Source organism: Candoia aspera, chromosome 2, assembly GCF_035149785.1.
Source record: "Candoia aspera isolate rCanAsp1 chromosome 2, rCanAsp1.hap2, whole genome shotgun sequence".
Taxonomy (NCBI): Eukaryota; Metazoa; Chordata; class Lepidosauria; order Squamata; family Boidae; genus Candoia; species Candoia aspera.
In genome coordinates, this window is record NC_086154.1 from 133,621,910 (window position 1) to 133,640,447 (window position 18,538).

At 47.1% G+C, this 18,538-nt stretch overlaps 1 protein-coding gene across 2 annotated transcripts in view; it reads right to left on the minus strand.

The window, feature by feature from the left end:
• The window catches only part of CACNB3 (calcium voltage-gated channel auxiliary subunit beta 3), a 35,197-nt gene extending 21,091 nt beyond the window's left edge, over positions 1-14,106 (minus strand). Inside the window, exons 1-2 of one of the 2 annotated variants that reach the window (XM_063293700.1) lie at positions 13,844-14,106; positions 291-413 (exon numbers count right to left, since the gene is read on the minus strand). In XM_063293700.1, coding sequence (XP_063149770.1) covers positions 291-413; positions 13,844-13,885 — 165 coding nt within the window. In that variant the 5' untranslated portion in view covers positions 13,886-14,106. Of the gene's footprint in view, positions 1-290; positions 414-12,022; positions 12,817-13,843 lie in introns of those variants that run through there. The other variant, XM_063293699.1, reaches the window with a different exon arrangement.
• Between the last annotated feature and the right edge of the window lie 4,432 nt (positions 14,107-18,538).

The window sequence follows — 18,538 nt, forward strand, 5'->3', positions numbered from 1 at the left end:
TCTTGCATTGCCAATAAAATCATATTGTGTAGCTATTACAACTTCCTCTGTTTAGCTGATATTCTGTGGTTTAAAAGAAAATAAGGCAGAAACAGTGGGAAAACACAGAAAGATGACAAGTGTTCTAACCAGCCGGGGAGTTCCATGATTGAAGCAGAGCAATCGAACAATAAAGACCTGGACTGTAGTATACTAGCCTGGGTTGTTGTTCCAGGGGCGATCATTCTCACCTGATGCAACCCTCTATCTGCCATGAGAAAAACCAAGTTTGTGCCCACCCCATCCACTACCTTGGCCTTTTCAAGCTGCTGCTGGGCCTGGTTCTCCACTTCGCGCTTCCCGCCTTCACGATCTTCCTCTAGCGACACGTCGGAGTCCAACGATGGGCGGCTGGTGTAGGAATCAGCAGAGCCCTGAGGCAAATGCAAAAAAACGTACTATCATAGATTGTTTTTGTGATTGGCAATTGGAATACATGCTGGCTCTTTGGGCTCTGTACCGATTAGCCCAGCGAGGTAGTCCAGACAAGAAGCACACCCAAGAGTACTAGCTCCATCTTTATTCTAAGGTTACATTAACAGAATCTTGCAAGACTGAAAGTATTTCTCCCCTCCTCTTTTTTAGTCTCTGGAAAACTAGGGAGGGTCCCTTCTGAAATGCTTCCCATGCCATTGAGAATTTAGTCTCAATCCTACACTGTTGCCTGCAAGAACTAAGAACAATCACCTATAAGCTGCATCCCCATGTTGATCGGTACTGCAATTCCTAATGCCAAATCTTAGAAGCTACTGGGTAAAGGAAGGATTTTGGTTTTGATGCTTTTGGTTAGATTATAATATTCTCAGGTGGAGTTATGGGATCATAATTTGTCATTTCAAGAGCAATGGGTGGTGAAAGTGGTCTATTAAGATATTGAAAGCTGCAGCTATATAAACTGGATCCACTTAGAAATACTGAAGGAAGGGATATTAAATCTGAATTGTTGCAGCCTGTTTCAGCATAACTTTGTAGCTATTCAGTCCATGGTCTTCTGTTTCAGACTGAAAAAGCAAATTACATATTGTGTTTACCACATGTTTAACCAGGGCATGCCAAGCCCTAGTAAGCATTCCTACATGTTAAGCTTGATTAGAGTTAACATTGCTTCATTTGTTGTGGATTAGCACAGTTTGGGAACCCAGCCTATTTTATTAGTTCATGCTTTGGTATATTGTACAAACTCGGAAAACTAACCAGGTTAAATTTATTGTATGAATACAGCCATCCCCCAATATTTCATTCCCAGATGAAAAGAAGGCACTTTCGTGTATTTAGATTATTGTCAGAAGAACATTCCATTTTCTACCAGTGGTTCTCAACCTTGTCCACTTTAAGATGTGTAGACTTCAACTCCCCGAATTCCCCAGCCAGCCAGTTTAAGTCATCTTAAAGTGGACAAGGTTGAGAAACACTGTTCTATACAATAGAAGGCATTGGAGGCCCTCCCTCTGTGATATACTTAACTACTATCTTCTGTCTGATGAAGCATGCTCTACTCAAGCAGATCAGTGCAAATGTGCAGTAGGCCTGCAGTGACACAGCCCTGCCTATTTAGATTATTTTGCCCCATTTGTTGCAGGCACCTCCCCACCCCTCCATGACCACTTGCTCAGAGCCAGATTGGCTCTTGGGTGAAAACAGACTCACTTCTACCCCACAATAAAGCAGCCCTTTGCAAGCAATACAGTTACATTTGTGGGATGGCTGCAATCAAACACATTGGCAGCCACAGTCCCCAAGGCTGCCTTGAGTGGAACGGCTGCAGTTGTCTCGGGTGTCAATACTAACAATACTGAGGGCAAAACAAGACAGAGCAAGGTAGAACATGGGAGAATATAAAGTTACAGTAATTTATGTTGTAGCATTAACATAGTGTACCACAGCTGGAATAGTATAGCAATTGCTGGATTGCTGCAGTCTTGCTCCTGCTGTTATATCTTTAACCCACAGCAATGCAGCGGCTGAAGTGTTTCCCACCTGGGACAAGGGAGGCTTCACCTCCCGTGCTGCTGTGGGCCAGGCAAGCTCCTGCTCGAGTTATGTGCAGACAAGGTGCTAGTTCCAAAATTATCAGAAGTCCTAACTGAACACCTCCCACTTCGGCCGAAGACTGACTCCAGGGTGGCCTCCCCTCCCGCCACCCTTCTGATCTGCAGTCAGTGGGTAATAATAATGGCTTGCCCTCTACGACTGTTATTGAAAGGATTGCTGAAGTAATCTGGATGAAGCACTTGGAACACTTGAAGGATCCAATACAAATGCTAAACTCGGTTGGTGCTTTTATTAATTTGCTAACCATCATGTGCCTGTGGCCACAGCTAACCTTTCCACCACGCTGCAGCACTGAGAATTATTAAGCCATTCTCTACCTACAAAGCCCTCCCCAAAGCCTATCTGCCCCCATCCCACCCTTTGGTAGCACCGCAGACTCCAGCTCCAACATTAATCCATGTAAAGCCATATGCTAATTGCAACAGTTCATGTTTCATTTCTCACTACCCTTAATTTTCTTGCCCTTCCCGGGGTGCTCTCTCTTTTGTGGAGCCAGTCTGTACTTACAAATGAAATCTTGAAATGTGCCATGTAGGTGTATGTTAAGCCAACAAAAATGGCAGGGGCCCATTTGGACAGATTTTCTTTAAGTGCCAATATCAGTGGGATCAGATTTAAGTAGCATTTGCTGATCTTGAAAGTCAGGAGCGCTATTTCAATAGCCGAAGCTGAGACACCTGGCATCAAAGGCAATGCCCCCAGGAAAATGCTTGTGATTGGCATCTCAAAATTGTACCTGGCAACATTAACGAGCAATGTATACAGCATATTTAAAATATTCAAAGCATCTGAAAAGCAGCAGCAATAATTTATAGAGCCACTTTAAAATACTCAAAGCATCTTATATACTTTATTTCAGTAATGAACCGGGCTGTAAATGGAACATCTGTTTTGGAAATGCATTCTGATTTAATGGATGTACTTTATACAAAAAAAAAAAAAAATAGGGAACTTGGGGCCTCCCAGTTGTTGTAGGACTCCATCTCTCAGCAGCCTCAACCAGACTGCCATAACCAGAGATGGCAACAGTAAGCCACAAGTAGCTCAAGGACCCCAGGTCTCTGCCTCTGTATGGAACTCCAAAAGTGTTTCAAAAGAAGTTGAGAAAAGAAAACTTAAACAATTTGCAAATGTTAAAACAACCCTACAGCAAGAGGGCATATGCCTGTACTACTTATTATTTGGGGCAAAAGAAAGCACTGTTGTGGCAAATTCTCTGCTGTACTGGTGAAGCTCTCCTTTCTCCATAATGGCTTAAGCACAGGAACGTTTCCTTTGCTTGGAATCTAAAATTACCTTTAATATGGGGAGGCCAAAGTTTGAGGCCAGTCACTCACTGTCTTTGCCCACCCTACCTCACAGGAGTATTGTTGTGAAGCAAAACAGGAAAAGTACTGTGTGTGTCATCTTGACCTCCTATATAAAAAGAGGGATGCAATCTAACAAACAGATAAAATCTTGACCAAGCTAAAACAAGAATCCTAGCAAAAGGGAGGTACTGTTGGTGCATAAACACTTTGATTCCATTGCTACTCTAGAGAGAGTCAAACTCCTCCCAAAGGGACATGTCTGCAACTTGGGGGTCCTTTTCCACCTCCTTGATCAGCAGGTGGAGGCTTTGTCCAGAGGCTGGTGTACCAATTCCATCCCTTTTTGGAGCAAGAAGCCATAGTGACAATGACTCATGCCTTCATCACCTTAAAGCCTGACTATTGAAGTATGCTCTCCTCAAGTCTGCCTGTGAAGACTACCTGGAAACTTCAGCTGAAGGTGGCCCACTTGCAGGAGGGTGGGTGCTGAATGGACTGCTGATAGATTCCCAAGCATAATTCAAGTGCTGGTGCCAACTCTATATGGTTTGGCTTCCCATTATCTTTGGAACCCCATCTTCTCTGAACAGAATGTACGGGTCCTGTGCATTCTATCCAGGAATGGATGTTTCAGGTATTTCTCCCATGACAGGTGAAGGGGATGGGACTCTGCAGATGCTCCTTCTCAGGGGCTACCCCTTTGTTATGGGACAGCTTGCCTGAAGAGATCTAAACAGCCCCCACACTGTTGATTTTTAGGAAGGTGGTGAAACTGATCTTGTTTCACTACAGGTTTGAGATTTGAGTGATGGTTTGTGAGGCTACCTTTCTATTGGGTTGCTGATGTTTGTCATACTTAATTTTAATGGTATTGTACCTTAACTATAATTTTGATTGATATTTTTGACTTTTAGAGGGATTAGTTGTGCTGATTTTACAGTATGCTTTATGGATTGGGAACCATCTTGAATCTTGTGACAGGGCAGGATGTAAATCTCTGGAATCAGTCAAGTGACACTGGAGACCACCTAGCATCATTGGAAAGCGTGGCTGAAAATTTGGGAGGGGGAGTTACAGGTGGGGATGAGAGTTTTGCTTCTGGGATGCCTTCTGCTCTCTTCCCAACCCTTAAAACCACCCCATATCCTGGAAAATGGGCCAAAATAGTCATCTTGGTCATCTTATTGCCAAATTTGACACCTCAGTGTGTTAGACGACTGTATGTGCCCCACAGGCAACATTATGCTCACCCCTGCATTGATAGGAATGACTTGGTTCATTAATAAATAATAATTTATTAAACTTGTCAGCTGCCCAACTCTCAATGACTCTGGGCGGCTCACAACAATCAAAGAAAGAAATTACAATAAAACATAAAAAATAAAGAAAAAAAGATGGCAAGCATGATGAAGTGAGAGGTCTCCCTCTCCCTTGCCAAAGGTCTGGGTGAAGAGCCAGGTCTTTACCGAACAACAGCAGAGTGGGGGCGTAATGAATTAATGAAGTTGGCATTCGTGTTAAGTTTCTGCCATGTACGTTTTCACAGATTAAGATCTGGGATAAACTAATAGCAGCAAGACCATGTCCTCATTCTTGGTAGTATCTGACCGTTGCTTCCAGAGGATTACCTTACCGTACTTCACTTTCCCTGTGAAATGAAAACATGCATTTATTGGACACTGCATCAAAAATGTGAGCCTTCAGACACATGCCTCACAGAAATAAAGCAGGGAAAGTGAAGAGAAAAGGTGAAGTTCCCCCTCTCCCTTTATCTCTCCCCCCTGCTCTCTCCCATGAAGCCATCTTCTATTCCTTCCCTTCCTGCACCCAACCTGGCATAAAATGGTTGAGCTGCTGAAGCAGGACAGTGCTGAATGCCAGCCACTGATCTCCCCTCCCTTTAACTGTGGGCATGGCAGCTTTCTCAAGGGAGGGGGAGGAAGCAGCCCCCAGCAACAGCCCAAGCAACCTTGGAAGGGCAGGCACCAATGCCAGGGGACTGGGTGAATGATACATACTGGCTTCTCTCTGCAAAAGAATCACAGCTAGGTTTAGGTGCAGAAGTAATGAGGATGTTGCTTGGAGACTAGAGGAGACACAATGCTGGCTAGTTTGAACCTGCTACACAAGGGACCTATTCCTGTAAGAAAATGCATGAATCCCTGCAAGGGTTTATGCGTGTGCACTCCAAAGAGGAAGCCTTTACCACCATTTGTATGCCTTCCCACCACATCTGAATGGTGAGAGGGGTACAGAGCCGTGGGAAACCAAGCGCAGAATTTGCTGCATTTTTCCATGATGGTAATGTTTCCACAAAGTTGTGCAAGCAGGACAAAGAAGTATTTTCTTCTTGGTGTGATTGAGAAACAATTTTTCTTCTGACCGTCCCCTATAAGTCTAAGTAAAGTGTAGATTTATACTGTCTGAAACCCAGCCGCCCATGGTGCTCCTGCACAAGATGGGAGGAGCCTTGAGAAAGCTTCTTCCCTTCATGTCAAGAAAGGACCTGCTTGCTGAGGAGCGGAGTGTATGTGTGTGCATGAACATCCTCCAACGTGTCTGTCCATCCATCCATCCATCCATCCATCCATATCCCTGTCAAATAAAATAGTGTTGGTCTGAGCATGCACTCAGAAGCACTTCTTCTGTAAGGCTAGGTTTTATCAAGCCACTATTTTGCCTTTTGCTCTGGTTGGGGCAGCTCAAGGTGCTGCTGAAGAAAAAAAAAGCCTAAAATCTGCCCACCCTGGACTAAAACAGGCCCTTTTCCCTCTTGCAGTTTACATCACTACCAGAATGTCTTTGCAACCTCAAGTCCCCCTTTGATCACACAACAATTGCCTTATCTCATTCCCAGCCTCGGTTTTAAACAGTCTTATTGATGATCCTTCCCGTTTCAGAAAACAATTCACTGTACTTACACGGCTTAATCCCATAGTGTACAAACTTTATTATGCGCAATCCCCTTTTGGGGGATAGATGTACTAGGTAAGCTCTCATTAGTAAATTCCTTGTATCTTAGGAAAGAGGGCAGTTGTCTAATCTTCAGCCATCATCAGCCTCAAAATATGGCATCTCCCCACATTCACCCATGAAGACCACACACTTCTAACCCTGACACATATTAGAACAGCTGGTCCCTACCTTGGCAAGACCTTATGTTGATAAAGCAAGGGCTGAGTTAACAGTAAGGTACCCAGTGAAAAAAGTGTCATAGACACAGAATGTATCAACCCAACTCCCCTGAAGCTGAGCAGCTCTTGGAACAACATACACGCCATCCTGAGTTTTGTGTAAAAGAAAAGCAGGAGGCAAAAATCACCACGCAACAAAAGGTGGCAGTGTAGAGTGCTACACTTCAGGATTCCAGCCATTCCCTCTTGAGTTTCCTATTTTTCTTCCCTCAAGAGTCAGTTGGCATCCTGCAGCAGTTGAGCATGCACAATTCTCAGTTCCCTTTCTCCCTGTTAGGCTGGTATTTCCCACTTGTGCATGGCTGGCACTGTTTGACATTTGCAATGGCTGGAGCTTCAAAGCTAGACAGAGTGAAAGAACGGTTTTACATTCAGATGTGGGGCACAAGGGAGATGAGCAGTTAACATCTGAAGAATCAGCAAAGGGATCCATGCAGGATTTGTTCAAAGGAAAGGAAGAGATGGGAAGGGTGCAGGGGTTGGCTGAGGATCCCTGATGGTGGGAATTGGGAAGCATAAAGGAACTATTTTGGAGTTTGATGCATTCTTTAAATATTCTGAAAACCAGATTGACTCCAAAATCTAATGGGGGAAATGAGAGGCACTGAAAACAGGTTACCTAAATTAATAAATCTTACCATCCCAGCAGCAACCAAAGCTTGTTAGTACACCCTTTCGCATTCAACTAAAGAAAGCAGAAAAGTGCAAAAGGAATGGATGCCACCTCCAGCCACAAGAAATTATGACCTGCTTCCCTTTCTCTTCCACTCCATCTGCCTTTGCACAGTAGGCTTTGGGATACACAGAGAAGAGACCTTCAAACAAGAGTCTAGTTTCTGGTTCTCAAGCCATATGGCACACTCACAAGCCAAGCTGACCTCTTAACAGGTTAGCCTCAGAATCCTGTTTGGACAACAGTCATCTGCAAAGGCTCTTCCAAATATTCTGTAAATGTTTCCATTTACAGAATATTTCAGGATCGCGAGAGCCACCTCATCTCCCAGGGTGGGAGTAAAAAGCAGCGCCGTGCAAGCTGCAAACCACCCATTACGTGCACATGCATGGAACAAAAAGCTCTGGCAGATGTTGCTTCCCTTTCCCTTCCACACAAAAGCAGCTTTGGGAGGCTGAACGCTTTTCCCACAGACACTTTTTCCTTTGGGGTTGTGGTGATTTTGAGCTCCATCAAAACAGCTGGTAGGGAAAAGGCCACCCTCCACCCTCCTCCGTTCCAAACTACAGCCTCCAAAGCTGCATTTGTTTGTTTAAAAGCGATCAGTCATATGTCAGGGCAGCTGGAGGGAGGCAGCTACCTTAGTACAGGGACTGGATCCGTATTCTGATTATTATACTGTATTTGTCTTCCCTTCCAAAGAACGGAAGATTCGCTTGTGGGCATTTCTGCTTCAGGTACAAATTGATGTGACGGGGGAAGCATCATTTTCTACTCCCCTCCAGCAACAAAATGCTTCTGGCTACCATGTTTTGCATAGGCTTGATAAAACCTTATTTGGGAATAGGGCATTCTAGAGCACTCCTATTTCCTTTGGTTCTTCAGCCTTCTCTGCCAGTTTGCTTTCTCCTGTTTCACAAGTGCTCGCTCAGCCTCTGATGAAGTGTGATGAAGACTCAGAGCTGTCTTTTCCAAAAGAATTCCCCACCCCCACCCCTGGATATTCTGTCACATGCAAAGAAAAACACAAAGACGGTGGTTCACACGATGCATTTAAGCTTGTTACTGAATTAATCTTCTTTCTGCTTTGCACAGTGCAATAAACCACTTTATACATGCATTAAAACACTAAGCAAACTTAGCATGTTGTGTGAATGCCTCAGTTAGAGCTTTACCCAAAATTGTTAAGTGTGTTGTGAACACAACCTTAATGTGAACGACCAGCCTCCTTTTCAAACATGTCCATCAGCACAGCAAAGGAAGAGGAAAAGAAGCTGAATGGAAAGTAATTCTTTAAAAACAAAGTTATGCTGCAGCTCAGTTAAAAATCAAGTCCTTTGCCCTTAAGTCCCACTGCTTTAGCACTGCTCACCATCTTGGGTGGCTGGGATTACTCCAGGGCCTCCACAGTGAGGATGGTCAGAATCTCACTCTTCCCTGTTTCTGGAAAATCAGTTCTTGAGCTTTAAAGAGCCCCCTGAAAGCCCAGGCTCAAAGTTGGCCTTAAGGATGTCTTCTTCTACAGGGGCCTGCTGCACAATACGTGTGATGAACCTGAATTTAAAAGCTCCAAATCTAAAATCTTCAGTGCCCACTCCTATGTAGTAATGGGAGAGAGAGGTTCTTTCTGGTCCTGTTTGAGTTGTCACGGCTGCAACTACAGTCCCCCTACAAAGACACTGAATGTGGGCCACAGAACTTAAAAGACATGCTGTCAAAGAGATGCAGACTCTTTCTCCCCCCTTTCCTCTTGCCACTTTGCTAAGCTTCATTCTGATCTCCATTGTCTTGACAATCCTTGGATGCTCTGTCGCTCATGTTACATATATGATGAAAGGACGATTCCTTGTTTTTAAGGAGAAGGCAAATAGCAGCCAACCACCTGCTCACTCCAGAGAATACTAAAGGCAAATAAATGAGGGATTATGGATTACAGTGAGGAATAGAAACGTGGATGGGCAGAAAAGAGACTGGGGCTCTTTTTTAATCTATCGATATCAGGGTTTCTCAACCAGGTTCTGCGAGAGGTCATTAGGGGTTCCCTGGGAGATCACGATTTATTTAAAAAGTTATTTCAAATTCGGGCAACTTCACATTAAAGAGGTAAGTTTCATTCTTTATTTTTAGTTTAAGAACCCTGTTAATGCATACATCCAAGCCTACCCATGAAACAAATGTAATAATTTTGTAACTTCTGGCCTATATTTGAACCTGAATGTGCAGGGGTTCCCAAGGCCTGAAAAATATTTCAAGGGTTCCTCCAGGATCAAAAGGTTGAGAAAGGCTGATCTATGTTTTTTTCTGAGCACTGGCATTTGGACAGGAGAAAGAAAGAAAACAAACCATCTTCCAAGTATTCTCATCCAGAGATAAGAACTTGGCCCATCTTCTGTTCCTGTACCAGCCACTTTATTTAATTTACCATCACCCTTGGTGAATTCAAAATGACAGGAGGAATGGCTGTGGTTCTGGTCCTATTTCTCCTCTCCAAGGCACCCAAATTCAATTTATTATCAGGGTTGTCTGTCTTGTTTCTTGCTTAATCCCTCAAGGTAAAGGTAAAGGTTTCCCTTGACGTAAAGTCCAGTCGAGTCCGACTCTAGGGGGCGGTGCTCATCTCCGTTTCTAAGCCTTGGAGCCGGCGTTGTCCATAGGACACTTCCGGGTCATCCCTCAAACAAGTACACAAACAGTACAAGTTTGTGTAGTGTAATGGATCCAGCACCCTTCTCAAATCAGGTGTCCTCTAGATTGCCCAGGTTTTAACTCCATGTACTCCCAGCCACAAGGGCCCACAGGACTGACAGAAATTGTAGTTCAACCTGTCTGAGGTCACCAGACAAGAGAAGGCAAGATTAGAATATCCATCTCTTACTGAAAACACCCACTGAACCACCAATCCAGCCACAGGGCCTGAGGGATGATCTGGGTCCAGTCATTCTGTCTCAGCCTGATTTGCTCTGCAAGGTAGGGGTTCTGCAGGAATAACGAGGGAGCAGAGGAAAATCATATAGTCTGTCTTGAGCTCTTTGGAGGAAAAGGCCAAATGTAATTTGAGTAGTATGTAAGCACTATACATTATAAACATAAATGTAATAACAAAACTTAAACAAGGCACCTAACTCTAACTCTTCAAAACAAGCAACCCGTTTGTAAAGGGAATCAACAAAATGCCAACATTTCTGAGAATTTAGAAACCTGATACCAGCATTTAGGAGTACTTTTCTCTAACAATACGGTGCCTGTCAGACATTTTTTTCACTATATTTCCCGTGATGGCCTTGCTACTTTGAGTTTACAACAGTTGCACCCTAAAATATCTGGCAGAAACCATGATGTCTGTACAGAAGGAAAAGGTGGTGACCCTCAATTATCTTTTGACCCTGCATCATCTGCCCAGTTCTATAATCATCCCCTCCCTTTCTCTCCTTTTCCTTAGATAGATCATGATCAAAGGGGAGAAGGGAAATCATAACTCAATAGTCTTTGGAAGTAGTTTGTGACTTTGATAGGATATCCTAGAAATGGGCAGCGGGGGGGGAGAACAACTCACCCTTAGAACATGCAGGGCATCTCCCATCCCTCCAGCTCAGGCAGAGCCTCCTGGAAATGCCACAGCCCCCCACGACCCAGTTCCGTCATGCCATCTGATCATCCACCTCCCCCACTGGCTCCCACCCACACATCTGAAAGCAAAGCAGATGTGCCTACTCTGGGTGCCTGACCCCAGCCTCGGAGGCAGGAAGCCCCAGGCCTGGAGATGACAAGAACAGCTCTGGCCTCCTGCAGGTGACCCCAGATCCTGGTGACTGACAAAAACTTGCTGAACTGGCATGTTGGTGGAGACTTCCCTGGGTACCTGCTCTCTCCCTCCTATGGTTGTTCCCAGATAACCTCTCTTCTCACCCATTTCTATCACTGGCCCTACCAGCCTCCCATCTAGGATTTCTACAGCTACTTCTGAAGCTCCACGTCTGTTTTAGAAAGGGATTATTTTAGGGGAAGCCACTTCAGGAACAGTGGATGCTTCCCCAAAACAGTATAGGAAGACCTCAATAGGGCTGTCTATTTATATGGACTCCACTACCCTTCTGCTCCTGGCTTTCAGAAGGCATAAACCACATCCTCCACAAAGGTGGGATGTGGAACATGTCAGAATGGGAACACACACGATCTATTCAATGCCTGCCGCCCTTCAGAATGGGCTATGGTACTGTACACTCAGCTCACCAACCAGCAGGTGGAGCTGTTCAGAGAAAGCTATTAATGGGTAGACTCTCCAGGTCTGGACGATATCCAAATGGCTCATCTACCCACAGCATCTCTCTTCTGCTCCTTGAGGAGGACTTTGAGACCATAACGATCTACCATCCTTGTTCCAAAAAGAAACCAAGTAATTCAATCCCTTCAGTCCCCATCCGTTTCTCAGGGATTCTTCAGCACCAATCTCTCCATTTCAAGATATTGTCTCTTGATTTGGGAAGCCAGTCAAGACCGTCCCAGTAAATAAGGAAATACTGTTCCTCCTCCCAGATGCCCAGCTAACCTAATCCCCTGCATCACCTGCCACTGTGCAGTGAACTGGTGGCAAATCCTGGCACCCCCAGGGCTTCTCAGCCCCAACTTTCTAACAGCCTTTCTCAATAGCCCCTGAGCTCATCCCCCCTCAACAATCAACTAGGAGGAGGCCAAGTTCTGTTAAGTGGGCGGCTCCCAGCTTAAAATAGCCCCTTTCTGTCAGCCTGTCGACTCACCACTTCAGAGTCTTCGAATCCATGGAGATAGGAGTCGTCATACATGGGGGAAGGAAAGAATCGTTGAGGAAGCAGAGCCGAGAGAGAAGAAAGATAGGAGCTCTTCCCGTTGGGCAGAGGTCTACGGCTGTGCCCCCTGGCCCAGTTGGGTTGGGGGCAGCAGGTGGCACACAGTGGCAAAGCAACTCAGCCTGCTATTGATCTGATTCCCCACCCTGGATGCTCTCATTCTCAGCCAAGCAGCAACAGCAAAAACAATAGCGCCCACCCACCAGCCCTCCCTTGGGGGCAGGCACAGAGACAGGCAAGTAAGGAGGGAGGCGAGGCAGGCAGGCAGGCGGTGGCAGCTGGACAGGGCAGCGCTATCTGTACCCCTTTGTATCAACACAGGAGATGTGGAGTTGGGGTGCCAAGGGGCATGAAGCAGCAGGAGGACACAAGAAGGAGAGAGCTGTGGATCAAGAGGGTACTTGTAAGGGTGGAACACTCCCATTGGGTGGGAAGAGAATAAGAAGGGTAACCACACTTTCCAGCAAACACATCCCCCCTTGTACTGCCTCCAAAAAGTTAAGGAGACATCAGACAATTTACTACAGCGATGCCAGAAAGCATACTGAGACATCCAACCTGTGGGCAGGTGGGGACCCTTCATGGGGTTACACCTGCCACAACAGTGCAGGGTGGGCTGGAATGAGCATAGCAACATGGGACAAGCAAAAACACATGGACAGGGAATTACAGAGGACCACCCTTCCATCATACACAAGTTTCCTCAGTATCATCTTTTATCCAGTTACCAACAATTCTAATTTCCTGCACATCACATTCCTAGTCCTCAGTACCAACACAGTCTCTTCTGTCACCTCTGACAATCCTAAGACCATAAGACCTGGACAGATGCCTTGATAAATTCATACTTCACCAACCTACCCCTTTTCCCTCGCTGCATTGGACAACTTCCACCATTCCCTAGAGGATGGGAGCTACAGTCCAACACTTCTGGACAGCACCAGATTGGAGAAGACTACAACCCATTCTACTTTTGCTGAGACCTTCAACTTTGCATGCCCCTACTCCAGATCCAACCAGATTCCCACCCTTACCTACACCTGACCCCACCAGCTCTGGGATGGGTGATGCCTACCCACCTGCCTTGGGCTCACAGAAATGAACAAGGCTGACAGGGACAAGGAGGAGTGGGGAGAGGACTTTTCAGGAAATGGGCCAGATGGGGATTTTCCCCCTGCAATCCCCCAGTCTCTGGTTCCATCTGCCTCTCTTAGTTTGGTGCCAGAACTGCTGGCACGATCTAATCCCCGCCCCACGCCCATTTCCCATCCAAAGTTGGGGAGATGTCCAACGTATTTGGCAGGGGAGGGGTTAACACCAGATTTTACAAAACGAGATTCAATCACATCATTTTTTCACACTCTTTCCTAATACGAGGTTTCAGCCCATTCTCGGCTGAGGTGCTAAAAAATACAATCGGAATGCCGGGAAGGGGAACCATGACCGAAAGAGGAAAAAATGCCCAGCCCCTCCTCTCCCGCTGCCCGACGCCTCTCGCCTCCAGTTCCACCGGGCAAGGTCTCCGGCTCTGCCAGGAGTTGCATTCAGGGCGAGCGGGAATTGTGCAGAGAGGCAGGAAGGACCGTCCGCGCCTGGCCCTGGTGCTTAGCAGCAGGAGAGAACGAAGCGGGGAGGCAGAGAAGAAGGAGAAGGAGGAGGAGGAGGAGGAGGAGAAGAAGGTAAGACGGGTTGAGAAGAGCCTGGTGGGAGGCGACGGCAACGGCGGCGGCTGCGCGGTGCCTGTTAAGTTACCTCGTTGAGCAGGAAGGTTGCGCTGGAGTCAGAAAAAGACATAGACAGACGGGGAGGGAGCCGGCCGGCCGGCGAGGCCCGGAGTGCGGTGCCAGCTGGGAAGGAAGGAAGGAGGGAGGGAGGCGCCCCCCGCCCCCGCTGCTTTCCCCGCCGCGCCGCTCCCAAGCGCCTTCCTCGCCCTCGCCTTCTCTCGCTCTCCTCCTCCCGGTCCAGCGCCGCGCGCGCCGCCGCGCATCCCTCCCCGCCCCTTTTCGCTTCCCCTCCTCCCGTTACGCGCCGCTCCGAGAATGGGGCTGTGCCAGGCGCTAAATAATCACATTACTGGGGGAGGGGCAGGGGCAGGGGCTGCGCCCAGCCGAGCCCGCGAGCGCACTTCGCGCGGCGGCTGGCGTCCTCGAGCTCCCAGCCCCACGCCTTTCCCAGCCGTCGCCCCCGCCCCCGCCGCCGCCGCCGCCTTCGCGCGCAGCTCAGCTCGGATCGTCAAGCGGGATGAGAGAGAAGCTGCAGCGGGCGGCTCCTTCTCTCATTTTTCTTCCCAGGTGCTCCTCCAGCAGGAATAGTGGGAGGGCGGGCACCGGGAGCCGAGACCGTGGCGGTGCGAGCGGCTCATCCGCCCTTCTTCCATCCCCCCCGCCCCCAGCCCCGCCGCATTTTCTCGGGCTTCGTGTTCGTTGGGATCCCCGGAGCTCAACCAAGTGGGGCATCCGACTTCCAGGCCGGAGTTCCACCTAGATAGGGGTAAAATAAAGTGCCAGTGACTGAAAGTAAGTATTTCCCTGAATGACTGCAAAGAATCTCCACACGACAGGAAATGGGGAAAAGCCTCTCCCGTTAGCCAGAGAAATACATCTCAGGTACTGGACCTACCAGTGGGTTTCCTCCCCCCCTCCCCGGAAGTGATGATGTTTTTCTTTTCTGAGCCCCGCTCTGGCCGGGCTAAAGCGATAGACTCGGAAATGTCCCTTAGTTCGCCCCTTCCCGAGTTCCTTCGGGATCCGTTCCCCTTCAGCCTCTTCTCTTGTCTGCCACGGTGTCCCACACCCCTTGCTGGCCTGCCCTCAGTTGCCGTCCAGCACGCTTGCCTGAGAAGCTGGATTTTAAACCAGGTGGGATTTTGGGCACCGGTGAACTCCCTGCTTGGAATGAACAGCCAGATTTAAGAAAGATGAACAAGAACGGAGGCACTGGAGCTCCTGGCTCTCTTGAGAGAGGAGCAGATGTGAGACAAGTGAATCTAAGCGGAAAGCATTGCGCTTACAGGCAAAGTCTCTGTACCGTTGCCTTGCGGGGTGCGGTGAGGTGATGGAGAGAAGGAGGCAATTAGCTTTGTCGCTATCCTGGCACAATCTGATAGGGAAAAAAGGGTGTGTGTGCAAAAACAACTGTTCTGACCAGTGTTTCTCAACCTTGGCAACTTTAAGATGTGTGGACTTCCACTCCCCCAGCCAGCATGCTGGGGAATTCTGGGAGTTGAAGTCCACACATCTTAAAGTTGCCAAGGTTGAGAAACGCTGGTTCTGATCTTCAGCCATTTGGGTGTGTTGGGCTACAACTTCTTTTTTCCCCATCCTACATGGCAGTGGCTGGGAGTGAAGGGAGCTGTAATTCAACACATCTGGAGGGGGCCCAAGCAGCAGGGAGACTAGATGTTCCAGACCTGTGGGAGGACAATAATGCCAGGAGTGGAGCATGAGCGGCAGACAAAGAATTTAGCCGTTTCAGCTGTTTGTACAGCTTAATTGTTTGCTCTACGGGAGCTCTTCCCTCAAATGAGTTTATTCAACAAAGGGCATTGCAATAATACAGTTGTAATCGAAATTATTCAGCCCCCATTGCAACTCAGGTTGATTGTCAAAATGTACAGACTTTCAGCTGCTTTCAATGAACAAATCAAACAAAAGCAATTGAAATAGCTCAACAGAACAAATGCTTCAAGTGGCGTCCCCAAATTCAACTGAAAACGCAACTTATAATGACTTCTCCAGTCTCAGAATTATTCAACCCCTTCATGGCAAGCATCTTCAGTACTTAGGAGAGCACCCTTTTGCTGTTAGGACCTGCTGCAAACGAGATGCATAGCCAGACACCAGCTTCTGGCAGCGTTTCTAAGGAGTCTTAGCCCATTCCTCATGAGCAATGGCCTCCAGTTCAGTAATATACTTGGGTTTGCGTGCTGCAACCGCCTTCTTCAAATCCCACCAGAGATTTTCTATGGGGTTCAAGTCAGGTGACTGTGATGGCCACTGTAGAATCTTCCAGGACTACTTCTGCATCCAAGCCTTAGTGGAATTTGAAGTATGCTTGGGATCATTGTCCTGTTGGAAGGTCCAATGATGCCCAAGCTTCAGCTTCCTTACAGAAAGCATGACATTTTCTCCTAGGATTTCCTGACACTTCAATGAATCCATCTTGTCATCCACATGCTGCAGGTTTCCAGTGCCAGAGGATGCAAAGCAGCCCCAGAGCATCACCGAGCCACCACCATGCTTAACTGTAGGCAGAGTGTTCTATTCAGCATATGCTTCATTCTTCTTCCTCCAGATATACCACTGATCCATTGGACTGAAAAGAACTTTTCTTGAGTTTCTGGGTCAGTAGTGCTGTACGTCTTGGAGTTCTGGCATGGAAACCTTCTGTGTTTAGTATGCTGAAAAGAACACTCTGCTTACAGTTAAGCATGGTGGTGGCTCGGTGATGCTCTGGGGCTGCTTTGCATCCTCTGACACTGAAACCTGCAGCATGTGGATGACAAGATGGATTCACTGAAGTATCAGGAAATCCTAGGAGAAAATGTCATGCTTTCTGTAAGGAAGCTGAAGCTTGGGCATCATTGGACCTTCCAACAGGACAATGATCCCAAGCATACTTCAAATTCCACTAAGGCTTGGATGCAGAAGTAGTCCTGGAAGATTCTACAGTGGCCATCACAGTCACCTGACTTGAACCCCATAGAAAATCTCTGGTGGGATTTGAAGAAGGCGGTTGCAGCACGCAAACCCAAGTATATTACTGAACTGGAGGCCATTGCTTATGAGGAATGGGCTAAGATTCCTCAGGAACGCTGCCAGAAGCTGGTGTCTGGCTATGCATCTCGTTTGCAGCAGGTCCTAACAGCAAAAGGGTGCTCTCCTAAGTACTGAAGATGCTTGCCATGAAGGGGTTGAATAATTCTGAGACTGGAGAAGTCATTATAAGTTGCGTTTTCAGTTGAATTTGGGGACGCCACTTGAAGCATTTGTTGTGTTGAGCTATTTCAATTGCTTTTGTTTGATTTGTTCATTGAAAGCAGCTGAAAGTCTGTACATTTTGACAATCAGCCTGAGTTGCAATGGGGGCTGAATAATTTCGATGCCAAGTGTAAGCCTTGGGTGTTGTCCTGGATAACAAACTGAAAAGGCAGAGCATCTGTTTGGGATCTCTGCTGCTAAAGAAGCTGTGAGCCACAAGGTAGCCAAGGCCGTCTGCCTGCTTGAGTTTGCCAGTTACCTCAGGGCCAAGCCCTCTCTGCCTCTTCTGTATTAGGTTCTCAGTATGTTGGTTTGCAGATCAACTGCTGAGGCCCAGGCCCTGGATTATTCCTTCCAGTCCTCCTTCCCGTTTCCAACCCAGTCCAAGAGACCATGGCACATTACCTTGTTGAGCAGGAAGATGCTGGATTTGGAGAGATGCAGAGCTGGCTGCATCTTTGCTGGATGAAAGCAGTGCAGATTGCTGTACCCTCACCTCCAACGTCCTCATGAATCCAACCTAGCTCACAATTCAGACAGGAAGCCCAGCTCAGAGAGACTCTTATGGAATGCGGAGTGAGCAGTCTGCAAAAATCAGGGCCACTAGCAAATTGTGCCATGCACATAGGCATTTCAGCTTCTCCTGCTGCTCTTTGCCTTATGGTACCATGCAGAAACATCTTGTTGGCTGATGGGCTCTTGTGGGACCCTATGTGTTCATCACAGTCAGCTGTGCAAAGCATCCTCTTTTAGCACCCAGCACAAGAGATTTATCCATGCCGTTCACCAACAAATTCTGAGACTCTGTGAGAAAGCTGTCACTGGTTCTGTAAGAAAGGCTATCAGCGCCCTTCAGGGTTATGGCTTCTGGTAGGAATGGTTCCCCAAGAGTGGTATTTGTTCTCTCTGCAGCTTGTTTCTTGGATCTTCAGGCTGCCCAGAGTGGCTGCTGGAAAGGATGGTGCAGTGGAGCGATTAGTCCTCAGAGAAAGGCTGAAATTAAGCCCAAGAAGAGATGAAACCTTTTGAGAGGATCTCTTTGATTTTGAAAATTACTCTTTTTATGAGCAAGCACCCAAACAGCAAACCCATCAGGCCAGCAATCAAGATTTTTTGATCCACTTCTGCTTTCCTCGTTTTGCTGGAATGTATCTTTTCTTCATCATGTCCTCAGTTGGTAGACCAGGATATGCTAACCTTGAGTGCACTCACCAAGAATGCAGGTAGCACATGGAGGAAGGGACAGTATAAGGTAGAGAGGTAGAGAGCATCTCGTAGAGCTAGAAAGGGGTAGCTGGAAACAATCTTGCCTGTTTGTCTTCCAGTAAGGAGATTTTTGCAGCTGGCCACATCTTTCCTGGCAGCCACTTTGTGAATACAAAACCCACCAGAGCAACTATTTTATGAGAGAATCCAGCAAGAAAGTCCAAAAGTTAAGGTGGTGGTTGCAATCACACAAAGTGCCACC